The sequence below is a fragment of the Anguilla anguilla genome, chromosome 1 (genome assembly GCF_013347855.1).
Source record: "Anguilla anguilla isolate fAngAng1 chromosome 1, fAngAng1.pri, whole genome shotgun sequence".
NCBI classification, from domain to species: Eukaryota; Metazoa; Chordata; class Actinopteri; order Anguilliformes; family Anguillidae; genus Anguilla; species Anguilla anguilla.
The window spans coordinates 38973346-38992261 of NC_049201.1; the positions used below are offsets into that span (position 1 = coordinate 38973346).

Below are 18916 nucleotides of genomic sequence, written 5' to 3' on the forward strand. Positions count from 1 at the left end.
TTCACCACATCCTTACGGCAACATTAATAAATTGCAAAAACGTCATCTGCTCATTGTGCTTGCCTATACCTGGCTATTGGTGTGGATAGATGTGCCCAAATATGAGCAAATTATGATGACCTATAATGTATTTATGACCAACAATTTTTTTGTTAGTCTGTTGCCTCTACCCAAGCCCCACCCCGCCCCCCCAAAAACAACAAAACCTGCCTATTGTCTAGGCTTACTACCTCCCTGTCAGACTGACATACTAATAACTCATATGTGACCTACAATAAGCCACCTTTTTATTAATCCTTTCCGGTTTAGGAGAGCTGACTTTTAAAGACCTGCAGAGTTAGAAGTATTCTTAAAGCGAACATTTTTGAAGTGATTTCATTCATCAGTATAAAAGTAGGTCCAAATTTGCATCACTCTCAGACTTCAAGCACTTTATGGCTTATTTTGTACTCTGAGGCATATGAGCCTGCCTTCTGGCATACTTAATTATCCTGAGGCAGAAATATAATGAGTGAGGATGGTTTTATTCAGGAATGAATCAGCCCTCTATGTCAAAGGACACACACTTGTGTGCGCAACATTGTGATTTTATTTTTTGCTATTTATATATTTTCCTCTCATGCTGTCCAATATCATAATTTACAATTTAGGCATTTAGCAGAAACTTTTAGCCAAAGATACTTATAATGGAACATTAGTGCCATTGTCAAAGTGCATGCCACAAAACCGACTAAAAAACTAAAGGGAGGGTTACTGTTTGTTTATTTTCAATGGAGAGTGTTCTGCTCTGTTGCTGTCTTCAGGAGGAGCAAAACATTTTAACTGTAAGCAAGCAAACTGTCTCTCTGTAAACACTGCTGAGGAAACTGCACAAGCACTCCAGTGCCCAGGCCCTAAGCTATGCCACTGGCAAGCTAGCAAATGTACATCTGCAAAGAAGGGGTTGGATTTTAGCACTGTGCAAATTATAACTTGTTTTCTGTGAACGTTATTTCCCCAGCTTTTTTTTTTTTCTTCTTTTTTTATACAAGAAATCTGCCAGTATATGTTAACTGTCAGTGTACTTGACCCCATTTGGAGTAAGTGAATTGTGATGTTAACACTGGGTCTAAATGAACCCGAGAAACCTTACCGAGTTACGTTAACTCTGACTCGGCTTTGCTAACGAGCATACGCAGTATAATTACACTGCTTCCAGTTATTCGTTTTTTAGAACTTGTTTTTTTAGAACATTTTAGAACTTGTTTTTTTCACAAGTCTGATCTTTTTTTGTTCAAGCTGACTTAACTCTGACTTGACCAGTCTACACAGGTGAAGCCATTATGCTGGGCTCCAAATAGAGGATGGGCGTGATCTATGCCCTCCATGCCTGGGTGTCGACCACCTAAAAGAGGCGCTCTCTAACCTGTATACAAACTGCAGTTTCATGCCCTTGTCACTGAGAAATGAATGCCTTGCTGCTGTGGATTCTACACAGGCTGAAGATGCACTCCCCCCCTTCTGGCGTAGGCTACAGTAGCAGAAGCAGCTTCAGCTAAAATAGCTAAGCCAAGAACTAAACACCTCTCAGTAAAAGTGGAAGGGTTATCTGCAGAAATGGCATAGCTGAAAGCGCTGATTTTGAACCTTCAGCCTCAACACTCAGAGCCTAGCGCTGAGCTGGGGCCCGACATTGAATGCTATCTTCCCAATGAGTGGGTGTGCGGGGAAGCGCAGTATCTACAGCAGCATCAGGAACCTGCTTTCGTGATGAAAGGGATGACAGCACAGATGTGGAGGTGCTTGCCACTGCCCCTGACTGAAAGGCTAGCTCAAGAAACCAGTCACACCATTCTGACGGGGTGTCTGACACCACTTATCCTGGCTCTGGAGGTGACACTCATGCCCTCTGAACTATCCTGCTGATTGCCCTGGCGCACCTGGGCATAAATGAGCCTACTGCTCTTGCCCAAAGCTCTTACGCCTTCTTTTGGCAAACAGCGGCAGACCCACTCCTTTGCCGTGCAAGCCTACGAGGATATTTTAAAGGAGTTCAAATACTGCTTTGATAACCCAAAAGGCATCACCCGCCGCAATTCTGAATCCAGATCATTGCCTCCTATGCAGGATGCAGATAAGCATGGCCTGGATCACATACCTGCAGTTGACGCCCATGTTGCATCGCTTGTGATCTCTCCAGATGAAGCTCGCTGCCCTAACTCCTATTGCAGGCTCACGGATGACTTTGTGGTGCGCGCATTCAACACTACAGCAAGGCTGGCACGCATTAATAATACTGTACCTCCTGGTGCTTGCCCTGAGCACCTTGCTATAGGGAGCTAATGTTGACCCCTCGGTCATGAGTCTAGTTGCTGGCTGTCGGTCACATGACCAGAGACTAGGGATGTATACTGTACTGTACTGGGGACTAGGGACTGTAATGTACTAGGGACTAGGAAAAGCACGAAAAATACGATGGAAACAGATATTTCTTCTACCCGAAGTTGCTCGTTATTATTCGGATTCGGAAAATAAAATTAAAAGTCCGCTCCATGTCGAGTTTTCATCGTCCATCTAACGTTACACGGGAGAGAGAGAGTGAGAGAGAGAGAGGGCGGTGGCGGCACCGGCACCAGTCACGCACACAAACACACTTTGAGCCACTATGCTGCAAAACGTTTAATAAATAAGTTCTGTGCATCAGCCATTATGTTTCTGCAAATCGATTCATATCATTGTGGATGGCCACTAGATAAAAATGCCCATTCTGTTTGCAACATAGGACTTTGATTTCACTAACTAGTCGTTTCATTTAGCCTACTACACATTATTGAAAAGTGATCGCTATATTCTGTAGTCGCCCCCACCGATTCAGCGCACAGCAGGCAGCGGGCTGAGAGCTGACCGTTCCCGTTCTCTCAGGGAAACTCTCGCATCGAGGAGAAGGTGCGGGAGCTAGCGAGGCACAAGCCTGGTGTGGCAGCTGGATTTCTTTCAAACCCCCGCAACCTATACATCAAAATGAAGCTTAGAACCTGTAGTCTTTAGCTGTATGTGTTAATTTCCTCCAGTCGAAATATTGAAAAAACCGAAGTTTTACCTTGTATTTCAGTCAGTGTTTATCCGTTTAAGATCTAACATGCTGTATTCATCAGTCATAGGTCTTGGCTATAATGAACACGAAATCCATTCATGGTAACAGTTGCCACCAATGTAAAATACGAGAACATCAGATGGCTTGCAGTCTATCCAAACTTAGTTCAGTAGGAGAAAAAATTAAAAATAAAACAGGCAAAAAAAGTTCATGTAGGCTATTACTGACTTGTAGAGTAGTAATTCATGTTTCGCTAGCGAACTGCAGTAACGTTAACACATCAAGAAACGTGAACGCAGGATCATTGGAATTTAAGATTATTCCCTTCAACTGAAGGATATGTTTCTATATATCTTTACTGTAAATAGTTTCTATTTCCAATGCAAAACAGAATCTTTCAATTTATAAAACATTTTTTTTCTGTTTCTGATTGTTCAATGTACCCCAATGAAGGGGGGGGGGGGGGCTGGGGGGGGTTGGTGGTGGGGTTCAGACAGTTCATGAAAGTTAGTTTAGTTAAAAAGTTTAAAAAAGAGAGAGAGAGATGAAAAGTACAGTATGAGGATGTGGAAATATATTTCATAATTAATTATAGCAATATTAAATCAATTTAATGCTTTGAAGGCACAATTGCACTGCCAATGAATATTAGGTTATAAAATACAGCATTTGCCTGATTTAACGTGACTTCTGGTATAAACCACGCCCACTTCCTTTCTTCTCTCCGAATACAGATACAGATAATTTTGTTGGTTGAACAGATACAGATACAGATAATGACGTCTCTGCACACCTCTACCAGAGACCTGGGCAGACTGATGACCAACCTTGTGCAGACCTGTCGCCAAGTTTGGTTGGCTTAATCTCGCTTGCCAGAAGTGTGCAAAAACAACCTGTGGAACCTGCTGCTGGTTGTTGGTCAGATTTTTGGCTGTGCAGTTCAATGACTCTTGAAAGACAGGCTCAAGTAGTTGAGTCAAGGCATCACCATGTCCCAACTCAGCATGGCTCACCCTTTGGAGTGCCAGTGTCACCAGCCCCATGACGGGCATTAGGCACCCACCACCAACTCGTCGCTCTGTTGCTTTCACTCGTCAGGTTATTGGCCAGTGGACTCAGGCCCCAGGTCGCTGCCCTGCTGCTGCTCCTGGGAGGCAACTGCACTACCCCTGAATCAGTGGGCCGGCCACTGGATGTTTTTCAGAGCAGCACCTTGCCCAATTGGCAGTGGTAACACAGGACCCATGGGTCCTGGCAATGCTGGCCCAAGGTTCAGTTCTGGTTCTTATTGCTCTACGACAGCTGCAAATGTTGTCCAGCAGCCTCTGATTGGACCCCAAGCAGGACTGAAACACCAAAGCACTACAACACCAAAGTCTCCAGCAATGTCTCTGTGCTCTCCAGCTATGGAGCCTTTAGCAGCAAACATGCCTATGGGCTCCATTCTGTCTCTTCAGGAGGTGCCGATGACAGATGCTTTTCTAACTGGCTGGGGAGTCATTGGGAATCACTGACTCATCAGGGGGACGTGGGGGTCTGTTCGGACATCGGAACACATAAACCAGTTGGAGTTGAGAGCTTTTTTTTAGCTCTTCAACAGTCCTGTGGAGCAAGCATGTACTGCTCCACTCAGACAACATGTCAGTAGTTTTCTAGGTCCAAGGTCCACCCTCTGGATCTCCTCACATGCACCCAGCCTTGTCTAGCCTCTCTTAGGGCAAAACATCTCCCCAGACTTCACTCAACCAGGTGGCAGACCTTCTCTCGCGTCGGAGCCTTTCCCTAGGAGAGTGACTCTACCCTTCGCTTCAGCTCAGACGCAACAAAATCCACTGGTCTCAGTGTAGTTGAAGGCAGTCCTTTGTGGCACAGGGGTGCTTAATCTACAGATTAAGACAAAACGGCAGTTAATTGATTAAAGAATTTAGCATGCTTTTTAATCATATTTAATTGGGATATTTGATTTTTTTCCTCCTCCCTGTTTAAGGTTGCCTTCTCTTATCAAGTCGTATGGAAACCAAATGAAAAACATCTCCTTGATGTTCAAATACAGACTGTATGCGGTTCTTGCTGTGCTGCCCCCTAGAACATATGAAGGTAAGTGCACTCATTGTAACTGACTGGTAAACTGTTTCAAAAACAGAAAATCTGTTGCTGGGGGTGCCAACTGCCTCCAGTCCTGTTGACCGATCAATTAATTATGCCTGATTCTGCTGTTGGCTCATATTGTAACCCATTTCATGGAGAGATGTATGTATGTATTCATGTTTTTTTTTTTTTTTTTTTTTGTCAGATTATTCTGATTTAATTTAGTAAATATAAACTTCTTGGACACATGTGCATTCTGCAGCTGATGATTTGAATCAAACTGTAAAAAACCGAGAGCAATTTGGTCTTAAAAAAATCGCGAAAGAGCTCTTCATTCTGCACTGTACTAGAATACAAGCAAAGATTGCTTTTATTGATTGTGCATGAATTGATTCATTGATTTAAGACCTATAATTTATGTTGCCTAGTAGATATTTTTTTAGAAAATGTACTGCAGCCAGTACTTGTATCAAAACTTTTTATAAGAGGACAATTTTCCCTTTGGCACAAACATGCACCCCGCAGCGCATTTGTTTAAAAAGAATGAGCTGCTATATAGAAACCAAATAGCTGATAGCTGAGGGGGATAGGCTGGTGGTAGAATGGATGTGTTCTCCATTATCACAGAGAACTTTGGGGCAGTGATGAAACAGCTGGTCAGTGACCTGACTGGACCAGAGAACCCTGTGTGCGCTGGCTCAGTGCTGCTGCCTCCGCTGTGCCACCCAGGCCACACCTCCCTGCTGGGCCCCGCCCTGCAGGACACAGACCAGTGCTTCATCGAGGAGCAGGTACTGAGAGCAGTCGCACTTACACGTGCTGTGATTGAATCGGTGACCCTGTCCCTTTGTCACAATGAAGCTTTAACCCTGTGGCTCACTCTGGGTTCTCTCAGCTGCAGCATGTTGGCAGTGTTGGTGGGGGCAGCCTGGAGAACGACCCCTTTTCCATTTGCCAGAAATCCCTGGATGTCCCTGTGCCCGTCCCCATAGCCGCCGCTGTCACTGTGGCGACTGTGCAGCTTTTTGGGGTTGTCTTCCCGCACATCATCGTTGCTCAGAGGTACCTTTACCACCTCATCAGACATTTGTCATCACACTGGTCTGTTTGTCTCTCTGTCTTTCATTAAACATTTATCAGTATGCCCATTTGTTTGCCCATTTGTTTTTTTCAAGTAGCTTTTCAAAATGTGTTTGTGGGTGTGTGTGTGTGTGCGCTTGTGTGTGTGCGTGCATACGTGCATGTATGTGTGTGTGTGTGTGTTCCCCTTCTCTTGTGTGACTGGCTCTCCCCTTAATTTCAGGGCACACGTCCTGGAGCAGTTTTGCGAGGGTCTTAAGCAGCTAAAAGGCTCCCGGCAGCAGATTGTGCAGATCCACACCGTGTCGGCCTTCTGCTGTGCTTTGAAGGTAGACAGCCCTGCCTTCCTGTTCCTCTGTGTGATGTCTGTGTGATGCTCACATTTGGAGTTATAAAGCCTTCAGTGCAGCACCCCCTAAATGGGTGAGGATTGACCAGATTTGGCATCTGCCGAAGGGGTCAAAGTGTGACCAACAATTTTAACAGCCTTTACTGCACAGTTAACTAGCCAGGTTTTAAGACAGATATGTGACACAAAAGCACAAAAGTTCTGACGTCTGAGGGCATTTTCAAGTGCATGCATCATTGTTTGCATTAATAAATTAAATAAAATAAATTAATAAACAATGTAAACGTGGACCTCTTATTCGAACATTTGATGTCTGCAGATAGACGATATTGGTTTATTTATTCTTTCATTTTATCAGCTATTAATTTTACATATGTATCCTGTCCAGTGATACCTGCACAGTGTTTTCTCAGGCAGTAATGCAACCAGTGAGGATGCTCTCACCTGTAGAAATTGGTGAGAGTTTTGGCAGACATGCCAAACTTCTTGAGTCTCCTCAGGAAGTATAGGCGCTTTTGGGCAGTTTTTACTGCCGTGTCCGATTGCCTGGACCAGGTGAGGTCATCATAGATGACTACCCCGAGGAACTTGAAGCAGTAGACTCTCTCCACTTCAGCTCCATCGATGTGAATGGGGGTGGCCCCCCCCCCCATTCCTGAAGTACACGATCATCTCCTTAGTCTTGCAGATGTTGAGAGAGAGGTTATTGTCCTGGCACCATGTTGCCAAGATGCTGACCTCCTCTCTGTAGGCAGTCTCATCGTTGTTGGAGATGAGACCCAGGATGGTGGTGTCGTCTGCAAACTTAAGGATGGCGTTGGAGCTGCGCGTGGCTGCAAGGGATGTTCCAGTATCTGGGCTCAGTGCTTCTCTGTGTCTGTGTTCCAGTATCTGGGCTCAGTGCTTCTCTGGGTCTCTGTTCCAGTATCTGGGCTCAGTGCTTCTCTGTGTCTCTGTTCCAGTATCTGGGCTCAGTGATTTTCTGTGTCTCTGTTCCAGTATCTGGGCTCATTGATTTTCTGTATTTGTGTTCCAGTATCTGGGCTCAGTGCTCCTTTGTGTCTGTGTTCCAGTATCTGGGCTCAGGGCGGTTGGGGCTGGGCCCGGAGGAGGTTCGGCGGCCTGCCCTGGCACTTCTGGTTGGTGCCCTGGAGAGTTCAACTCCCCTGCTCCGCTGTGCAGCTGCCGAGGGCCTTTCCCGCTTGGCACAGGTCGCCAACGATGCCTCCTTTACCGTCGCCATGACACAGATCAGCTTCGACAAGTGGGTACTTCATACCACCTGGACAAGCCGGGTTTTGGTGGGCTGGGGGGTGGTCAGCAGGCTTGATTGTCATACCCTAACTAATCGTCTTTCCTTCAACAGAAAACCATAGTGGTAAAGTGCCTAGCTTGGGTTCTTCAATGCATTTATTTCCTTTAGTATTATTTCCACAGAGCAGCAGATAAACATTACACATAGTGGATCTGCAGTTTACCACCATCTGATCTCCCATTAACCCTTATTTCCCTGTACCTGCGTAGGTATCAAGGTCGTTTTAGTGCATAAAAAATTGTATTGTTTGTATTCTGATAAAGTATTTTTGGTTATTCCGTTTTGTATATCAGCCCTAGTAAGTATGATAAATTTAGACTACTGTTCAGTGTTTTTATGAGTCATTTAGAATCGATGATTATTGATGTTTCTTCTCTGCCTCATTTTTCTACCTATTTTGGTGCTCAGTGTATCAGGGTGATGGCACAGAATTTGTCATAAGCACCGTCAGCCAGGAAAGTCATATATTATTTTGTTCACTACAAATTTGTGTAAAAGAAGACATCATTTGACCCGAGGGAGACTCCAGAGTGCAGAATCCAGAGTACAATATTTCTCACACGCAGTTTACTCCTGGCATTTTCAACCTTTTTTCATTTTCAGTGTAATGGGTCGCCTATCATATCTGGACTGAGAAGTGTGAGGTAGAAGGTCAGAACTTACCACTGCTTGTGTTCAGAGTAGCAGAGTACATGTTACTGCGGCTGTGTTACAGTTTTGCTGTGTTGGGCAGGTTGAAAACCGCAAGGGATGCGGTGTCCCGCACAGGCCATGCCCTGGCCCTGGGTGCGCTGTACCGTTATCTGGGGGGTATCAGCTCACCCCAGCACCTCGGAGCTTGTGTGGGGGTGCTCTTCACCCTGTCCCAGGACAGCACTTCTCCCGAAGTTCAGGTGAAACCACTGAGCTGTTTGATCAGTGCATTCATTCCTCAGCACTCCTCCCACACTGACCACTGCTCCACAGTGCTTCACACTCCTGTACACAAGCACGCACACGCCCACGCACACCCACCCACCCACACACACACACACATATGGTTTTTCTCCCAAGGGCCTGAACTGTATCTCTTCATACAACTTTAAATCTAAATAAAATTGCGAAAAAAAGGACTCCAGCTAAAATGTGCGTGCGTGTGTGTGTGTGTGTTTTATTTGTTTATTTTTTCTTTGCGTATCTGGCAGATGTGGGCCCTGCACGCTCTCTCTCTGGTGATTGACCTTGCAGGGCCACTGTACCGCAGCCACGTGGAGCCCACAGTTTGCATGGTACTGCGGCTACTGCTGAGCGTGCCTCCCACCCATGTGGAGGTGAGCCAGAGCCTGGGTCGCTGCCTGACTGCCCTCATCACCACCCTGGGGCCTGACCTGCAAGGTGACTATCCACATAGCTAGGAGGGAAGGAAGAGAGTCGTCATGTGCTGTCAGCCACTGGCTGGCATGTCTGTGCTGTCCAAAGCACGGTGCATGTTTAAGAGCTAGTCATTGGTAAAAGTGTAATGACTCCATGTGCTAGCCTCACTTTCCCATCAGTGCAGCATGTCTTCCTGAAGGCTCGTAGCCTGCATCTTATGCCAAAGGTTACGGTCTTGTTTCAGTATGATGTAGTTTACTTATTTAAATGCTGCTGTGTAATACCACTGACGCACAAACTGAGAGCAGCTTCCAGCCCCTGTTTTTCCATCATTCCCCCTGCTGTGACCCTGTCACCCCGCTCCCCGCTGTCGAGAGCCACAATTCTGTGTGACACTGTTCTCTGGGCATGGGCCCCTGTGTATGATGGCGCTCCCCTTTTCTCTCCCAGGTGAGGGCCCTACTGTGCCAGCGCTGCGGACGTCTTGCCTGGTGGGCTGTGCTGTGATGCAGGACAGCCCAGACTGTCTGGTGCAGGCCCAGGCCATCTCCTGCCTGCAGCAGCTGCACATGTTCACTCCCCAACATGTCAACCTCGCCAGCCTGGTGCCCAGCCTCTGTGTGAGTCTATCTGACTCTCTGACACACACACACTCACACACATACAGTATTTATATATAGTGTGCAGTGCTTGTGGAACAGCATGGTATATACTCCTGTATGTATGTATGTATGTATGTATGTGAGTGTATTGTGATATTTTGGCTCCAGAGGTTGAACATGTTTATATTGCCTGTTTTTTTCTTTAAAAAGTAAGTTTGATCTTGTTTTTTGAACTATTTCCGATCGCACGTGCTACCAGAGACTGCTTTGCTCAGGGAAAGAAGTACCGGCATGTAAAAAACTGATATTTAGGGTATGTTTATAGTTGTGAATAGACACTATAAAATGAATACCTGCATATGTACAGCCTTTGGAAAAATAATTTTGTTTTACAAGCTTGCTTACCACCCATTGTAGAGCTCACAGGTCGTCGGAAAATTAAATTTGTAAAGTGTTTTCATCGTACCCAAAAAATATTTAGGCCAATCAAAAACATGAAAACTGAAATTAAAAAATTAAAAACTTTTGAATGTGAGCTTTACCCTTAAGGTCAATGGAATCATTAACTGCAGCAAGTACCTGGTCATTTTGGCCAAAATCCTGCTGTCCTCTACCTGGCAGCTGAAACACAAATGGATCTTTCACCCAGGCAGTGATCCTAAGCGCACCTCAGAATCAACCGAGCTAGAGATTCTTCCCCGACTCTTATGACTTTTCACTGGTTTTGCCTCATCCCCCCTTTTCACCAATATTTTGCAGAATTAACCAAGTGTGTACTTTATATGGATATATAGCAGAGTATAAACAAGGTTTAGTTTTCAATTCTGCCAACATCTACAGTAACATGCATGCTGTTAAACGCGCATCTGTTTAAATATTTCTGATATCCATGAACATACTTGTAGAGACTCAAAACTCTGATAATGCTTTCTTTGTTTGACTAACAAACATAAATTTCCGAATTTTCGGTGACCACTGGCAGGTAATTTATTTTTTAATTGTTTACATCATATAAACAATTTTAACTGATTAAATTGAATAAAATCAATATAATTGTGACAAGACAAAACTTTCTGAAATGGCTCAAGTGAATATTGTTTATTTTTTATTTATTTATTTATTTTTTAACTTAAATACCCAAATAAAAATGTGGTTTGTAAGACGTAAACTCATTGGCCACCGTATTAGGTACACCTGCTCATTAACGCAAATAGCCTGCTCTCCAAACAGCGAATATTGTGGTGCAACTCAATATAAACTCCTCAAAAAATGTTTGGAAATTTGTGTTTGGTCGATCATATCTCTGTTGTTACTGTATTATTAGCATTGTATGTTATATCATTGGAAAGCCTGTTCATTTCGCCTTACAATGATGTCCCATTTGTAAGGATCATGCACTTGTGGGATGAGCAACACAGCTGATTATGTGGGTGGGGTCCCAAGTGAAATGTGGCAAATTTCCCTGCCAATGTCAAACAGTGTATTCTCCTGTTGGTATTGACTCTATTGTTTTGAGTTGTTTGGGGGATTGGATGATTGAACTCTCTATCAGTAACAAGGAACAAACAAGACATATTGGTAATTTTCCGCTTTATTCATTGAACAAACAGCCAGGAGCCTCAGTAGCGGGTGGAAGAACCATACGCAGCCACAACAGCCTGGCACCTCCTCCTCATGCTGGTCACGCGTTGCTGTGGGATGGCATTCCATTCCTCAACCAGGATTCGTCACAGGTCAGCCAACATGGTTGCGTTGGTCACTCTAGCACGTACAGCATGCCAGAGCTGATCCCACAAGTGTTCAGTTGGGTTGAGGTCTGGGCTGTTGGCAGGCCATTCTATTCAACCACGTTGGCTGACCTGCGACGAATCCTGGTAAAGGCTAACAAAGCATGTAGACATGGTGAAGAGGCTTAGTTTTTTGTTCAGCCAAATATTAGAATGGACAAGATGTGTGATATACTGTAAGCTGCTTTGACTTTGGTATGATTGTTGGTGCCAGATGTGGAGGTTATAGCATCTTAGACTCAGATTTTCACGCACTACAGTCTCTAGAGTTCACAGAGAATTGTATGGACTTTTTTTTTTTTTTCTTCCAAATTTGGTATGTCCAATCCCACCCGAATCTGGAATGTCCAAATTGTGAACTATGTACAAGCAAGCTCATATGCAACCCCTGATGCCGGCTCAGTGTGAATGCAATTCACGGTTTTCCTCTGAAGCACGCACCTGCCAGAGAGAACTAGCCATAGGTGCCTGGAAGGCCAGCAGGAGTTGCTTGAGCAATAAACAATGCTATAGGCCTACTGACTGTATCCCCCTCGTTTCTAAAACTGGATGTCTGAAGATTGGAAAAACATTTCCTTCTCTGACGTATCTCGATTTCTGCTAGAAGTTGGGTCAGATAGTTGGGTCAGAATTTGGCGTAAACGGCATGAATCAATGGATCCATTTGTGTCAACGGTGCAGGCTGGTGGTGATGGTGGTTTAATGGTGTGGGGAATGTTTTCTTTGCACATATTAGGCCCCTTAACCCCTTTGCGCACATGCAAAATCTGGCCAACCCTTGCCCATTTAGGGGGTACCCTATTTAAAGCTTTATAACCCACGAAGTGAGCATCACAGAGACTTGAAAAATGGCATAAATGAAGCAAGACATTTGTACCATTTACAATATTCATAATTTAGGAAGAAATAAATGCAAATTGCACAAATACAATTATCAAGGCAAAAAATCTATAATGCTCATTTTTAGTTTGCAATGAAATACTGGGAGATTGCATATATACAGCAGGTTAAACTATACATGTCCTGGGGGTGGATATGCAGAACTACTAAAGATCTGTGAAGCAGAAAGTAAGCAGTGTACCCAGTGTCTCCAAATCTATACAAAATGTCTAAATTATGCATAGCTGTAAATCACAACATAATCATGTCACTACAAATCAACCACAAGAAATTCAATGTTCATTTTCAAGTGAGAATTACAAGCTTTCCATCAGTACAGTGGCCTAAAATATCAAGGTTTCTTGAAACATATCCAAAATCTCTCCAAAAATGAATGCAATGCTTTTTGTCCATTATAAAGCACATACATGTGCCCCTTATGAAGGTGTAAGATGAAACACTGATATCAGATTTTTTTATAAACAATGCAAAAACATTATCACACAATGTGGTACTGTACCTGAATGTGTAATCATTAACTCTCGTATGTTTTTCTGTACTCTACAGTATGTGATGTTTTCTTGTATGGGGATGGGATGACATTAAAATAATATTCAACCCTCCACCACATTTTGGCAGTGTTCCAGTTCAGATCTGGTGGATTAAACACAAACACTACTTAGCTACCTACAAATGCTTATGTTACAGTGTGAGATATCCTCATTATAAAATACCACTAACCTATTTAAAGACACTCTAACTATATAACATTTTCAGCATAATGCATCAATGCTGTCGTTCCCCAGTTTTAACTTAGTCCAGAAAAAGGGTATATCAGCTAGGTCTATCAGCAAACATATGCCTTAGCCATGCTCAGAATTTCTCAAGAATAATAATATTTTCCAAGAAATGATGAAAGTCATCGATAAAATTTCGCCAGGTGCAATGTCTTTTACTGCTACCACAGACTGAATGCATAATGCAGCTATAATGAGACAAAACTTTCAGTTACGCTGAGCTATAAAACACGATTCCAAAAGTAGAATTAGACATATTATACATTGTTAGATAGCTTATTCTGTCATCTATTGGATCGATTAATTGTCAAACAAGTTATATTGTTATATTGGGCGGCCTGCCCAAACAAATTTTTTCCCACCCAAAAAGATTTTTCAGTATTAAGTTGCTTATTTCTATGAGCAACACACTTTTGTATTAGTTATTTTTTCTTTTAAATGTCAGTGACATACAGCCGACTTTCATTTAGCTGCGTGAGCTGGCCCTCCCCCCTCCAGTGTATGGAGAGCAGAGCATGGAGGACAGTGCCTGAAAGTGAACATAATTAGGACAGTCGTACATCCGTATCTGCCAGGTTACTAAATATTTTTTTTCTCCAAAATCAAAAACATTTTGCCATTGTTATGCATAGTTTTTTTTTTAATAGAATGTGTCCTCTGCCTAACCAAGGCTGCAAAGTTATCAACATTATTTGGATTAATGTTAGATAGCATTTAGTAAGCATCAGATAAAAACGTTAACCATTCGCTTTTGACAGAGAAGAGTATAGAAAAATTCTTATTTGAAAAAAGAAGGCTAGAGGAGGTGGAGGCAGAAACTGCACTTCAGATAGTTTGCACAACATTACTACTATAGTAACAGTTAACAGTTTGGCTTACTTACTTTGATGAAAATTGATGAAATTGATGAAAATCATTGTGTTTAGAAATGAGGGCATTTTGGATATCAGGTACCAATTTTGCATGTGATTGTATTATCCTCCAAGTCATTCTGATAGCATAAAGGTTTTTCTGTAACTGAGACTATAGCCACGTTTCCACCGCAGGAACTTTACCCCGGAACTAGGAACCTTTTGAGGAACTCAGTGCGTTTCGACCGCAGGAACTAGGATCTTTAGTTTAGGGTCTTAATTTATTTTACCCCCCTGCTCGGGGGTAGTACTTTCCAAAAGTACCGGAACCTTTGGGGTGGGGCGCAAATTTCTGATTGGTCGACTACTTGCAGTGTTTTATTTCAACCGCCATGTTTAAAAATATGCAGCCGCAAACCGATTTATTTTCATAATAACTTCAAATCAAACTTGTATGTTATGCGGCGCAGTAGCCTAGTTTTGGTTATAGCCTGCCAATGTCTTGGAATTATAACGTGTGCTCTTCTGTTCTTTTCTTGCTTTAGTATTCGTTTTCTAAAATGCTAAGCATTCGTGCTGGGACAGCATATTACGTACCAAGACATTCAAACGGATTAATTTGGTTGCTGAATATTTTCTTCCGGATTTTCTTTGTTAGCCCGTTGTAATTGACTCAAAACGTTTGATACAGTTATGTGAGGTAGCCTATGCGGTAGTTCTGCGTAATTCACATTGGTGATACAGTAAAAGCAAACTGGAAATCACCTTCCGCACTTTTTGTCAGGGTAAAATAACAGGTTAATTCTAGTAATCGTCCCTTTAGCTTTTTCAGACTGCCGTAATTTTACTCTGTCATTCTTCAATTCCACAAAAAGACCAGGAAGACTATGGACTAATTTATGGTGCATGGTTCGCATCTGGAGGGCACACTTCGCTGCTCGGCTAGCAGTAACTTCGAAGGAAAGCAAACGGTGGCTGTACCACTGCTAATTTAAATTTTCACGCAAGTCCGAGTTTTCGTTCTATTCTTGTCATTTTGCGATTAGCCTATATGGAATTGACGATGAGAAAGTAATCAAACAGCAAATTGTTTACAACGTGTGCATGTTTTCTGCTGTTGTTGCCAGTTATATTGGAAATGTGAATGCATTCTGTCGCCTCTGATGTCAAGACATGAAAGTGAATGTTCGCATAAAAACATAATGAATGTGTTTGAGAGGATATATAAAACAGTTACATTCTGACTATTGGCCTGTTATATCCTATTTGTTGCATAACAACGGTCCAAGTTCAACTACCAACGACAGTTTTGCTTGACAACGGTAAAATATGCCCAAACGGCTGCAGAAGAATATTTCAATTCCAGGTGATTAAATCGATAAAAATTAATAAATACAAAAGTAACCATATATAGTCATTGTTGGTAACCCGTTGTATAAACGTGGAATAAACCCCTCCGGACTGTCCCGGTTATTAGAAAATAATGTAGGCTACTTCGGTGGTAGTATGGGGTTACAGAAGAAATCATAGGACAGATGGACCGACGACAACGTTAGTTCCTTGAAAAGTAGTTCCTGGGACTAAAAGTTCCAGGTGCTTTTGGTGGAAACGCGGCTTATTACTGAAAAACTAGTTTTAGTTAGGGTACCTTTTGCATTCGGTTCATTCTGTACATCACTGGTACAAATTGACACAAAAAGTGCCATACAGATTTCATTTTCATCTGCAGACATGGCCAAAGGGAAAAAAAATTTAATTACTTAAATGCCCTAACAAAATATTAATAAATAAAGTGCTCGAACACAAAATGTGAACTGTCCATGCAGCAAAATTTAATAACCTCTTAACAGTTACAATACAATTTAAAAAACAGTACAAACAATATATATATATATATATATCACAAACAAATCCCCCCCGAGCACGTACATGGAGTCGACTGCCACAAATAAATTCTCAACCTGCGGGAAACACTCTTTATGGCCACAGTCTACCCTTTTTGAAATTAGTACTTATAGCAGGACAATCTGCCATGTCACAAAGCACACATCCCAAGCTGGTTCCTCAGACATCACCGTGACTTCAGTTTAATCCAATGGCCTGCACAGTCCCCAGAACTCAATCCGGTAGAGCACAATTTGGGATGAGGTTGAATGGGAGGTTCGCTGCATGAATGTGTGGCCAAAAAATCTGCGGGGACTGCATGATGCTGTTGTTGAATCAATGCTGCAATTAATTCAGGCTGTGCATGAGGCAAAAGGGGGGCCTACTCGGTACAAGAGAGGTGTACCTAATAAAGTGGCTGGTGAGTGTATATTTAGGGCTATGCCAACGTCTGTTGTTTCTTTCAAGCTAGACCCTTTAAAGCCATGGACAATGTTACACATTACCACTTGTGGTCAGTGTTACCCATGCCTTGTTACACTGAATAATGGGTGACAAATTGACATTTTCCAAGTGATTGCCTCGCTCAAACAAGCATGGGCATATCTCAGATGCAGGTAAGCTCTTTGAGTTCACCTATATTCAACTTATTGATCATGTCTCAATAATGGATGTTTTGGGATAAAATCAGATTTTAATAGTTTTGCAGATCCCCAACAACTGGATGGCTTGCTAGCTATGCAGGATGATGTAGCATTGGCAGATTCTATGTTTGAAATTAAAAAGAAATATAAGAAAGTTGTGTTGAGATACACAGCTAGCTACTCCATCTGTTGAGCCAATCGAGCCAACGGTGGCCAATATTGCAAGCTTCGTAGCATGCAGAGGTACCCATAATCTCATGTTATGACTGGATCAAAGTAATCAAAGAAAAAATGTCAAAGGAATATTTGCTTTGAATGCTGAGTGGGTTTCGTTGGACTGGCACTCATTTCATCTTCATCTCCTGCTCTTTCCAAAGCTCTTTTTTTCCCCTGACCCCTCACTCCTCTGAAAGGGTGTTTGTGTGTCTGTGTGTGTGTGCCAAAGCTGAGAAGCTGCTCTGACTGTAGGTGTGTAACTGTTCTCTGTGGTGATGGTTCTGTCGTTTGCTCTCTCATGCAGGAGATCTTGTTGGATTATTCTGTGTTGGTAGGTCCCCCTCTTCTCTGCAGGTTTGCAGTGTGAGGTTTTCTCTTGCATCTGCTCACAGTTCTGACCTCCCCCTTATCCTTGCCCCACCCCCTTTCATTTGTGGTTCATTTTGGTTCTCAGTGTGCTATTACAGAACTAACTGCTGCAGGCATCAGAATCCAGCATGAGTGGAGATGCTTCACATTTCACACCAGGGGTAGTGCCAAGGATCTGGCCTGTGTCAGCGCGACAGCAGTTTCCCTCATAGCCAAAGCTTTCCTTTGGCATACGCTCAATTAACTCTGGTGCTGCAGACCTCCAGTTATGCTTTTGTGCATTAGCTGCAGTCCAGAAGACCTGAATGCCCTCACATGAGAATAGACAATCCACATTAGAGAACAAGGATAAACATTAATGTTCTGGACTGACTGGTCAATCAAATGGCTATGAAATGGGAGTGGCATGTGCAATAAAGCCTTATCAGTCTTTGTACCACTGATGCATACTGAGCGCTAAGCATGGCTCCTTCCATTAGTGCAGCTGCTTTATTGCCAATTTTTTACCTTGAGTCTAAAAGCTCCTTCAAATGTTGCATTTCAGCTGATGGGGGTGTGTTGTGGGAGTAAAGCTAAAAATTCAACAAACTCATCAAAACTGAACTTGCACAATGACAGTGTTCAGCAAAAAAAAATTGCGGAAATAATCTTGACATAAAAATAATATAGTCGAAGAACACAGAACATTATTCTTATCATTACCCCTTTGTTCAACTCCATAAAGGCCCAGGGCAGTAAATAATGGATGTGCTTCTACTTAGGATTAACTGCAGGGTGGTGCTATGGCTGCCAAGCTTAACATTTCTTTTTGCATTTGGTTTTGTGTCGTGTGCTTCAGCTAATTTGCTCCCCCAGGTTCCCTGTCCGTTTATTTTCTTTGGGTTCTATGTCTGTGTGGAGGCTGTGCTGGTGTAAATGTGCTGCATAAATATGTGCTTTAATTGTTACCACGGTCATCTCAGCTTGTTGTCTTTGGAGCTGTCACGCGGGACCTGCGGGGGTGTACGAGCATGTTTCTGAGCTGGGCACCCATTTGATGACATTGGGACATGGACTATGGGGTGAAATACTGTGTTCTGTGCAAGCTGTCCCATTTTTCTTGCATCCAACATGGATAGAATGGATAGAATACTTCTTCTGGAAAGTGGAAACGTTCTCGATCTGTGGGGGGCTGATCATGTATACGTTCTTTATTTCAGTGGGGGCCTTCTCAATTTAGGATGGGGCTTAGTCGGACTCGTTTAAACGCGTTTCATTTTTTTAAAGCACCAACGGTATTACATAGTGTCCTTTTCTCAGTGTGACTATTGTAGGCTTGTGTTTAAAAGCATTTGTGCTGATCTGGTGTTGGTTTTAACAATTGAGTGAGGTTCTGATATGGATATGGGAAGTTTTTTGTTAAGTGATAACAAGTGTCTGCTTGGCCCATCGCGAAAATGAAACTGAAATTCCACGCCAAAATGCTTTGTGAAGAACGAAAGAGACAAAACTAGGCAAGAAAACTTGACCAGCGGTGTTCCTGTTAAAGGAAAGCTTTCTTGACTTTTCTTTGTTATTACTTAAATAAAATATTAATTTAATATTTCTGTTTTTATTTTATAGAATATATTAATAGAATAATTAATAGTT

The 18916-nt window shown here is 42.8% G+C and overlaps 1 protein-coding gene across 10 annotated transcripts in view; it reads left to right on the forward strand.

Moving 5' to 3' along the window:
• The window catches only part of heatr5a (HEAT repeat containing 5a), a 94831-nt gene that overhangs the window by 52165 nt on the left and 23750 nt on the right, over positions 1-18916 (forward strand). For 6 of the 10 annotated variants that reach the window (XM_035408182.1, XM_035408190.1, XM_035408198.1 and 3 more), the window contains 9 exons: positions 5061-5170; positions 5789-5952; positions 6057-6223; positions 6465-6570; positions 7664-7854; positions 8639-8798; positions 9090-9279; positions 9709-9878; positions 17223-17249. In XM_035408182.1, the coding sequence (XP_035264073.1) occupies positions 5061-5170; positions 5789-5952; positions 6057-6223; positions 6465-6570; positions 7664-7854; positions 8639-8798; positions 9090-9279; positions 9709-9878; positions 17223-17249 (1285 nt within the window). The remainder of the gene's footprint in view (positions 1-5060; positions 5171-5788; positions 5953-6056; positions 6224-6464; positions 6571-7663; positions 7855-8638; positions 8799-9089; positions 9280-9708; positions 9879-17222; positions 17250-18916) is intronic. The other 4 variants (XM_035408207.1, XM_035408214.1, XM_035408241.1 and 1 more) reach the window with 1 other exon arrangement.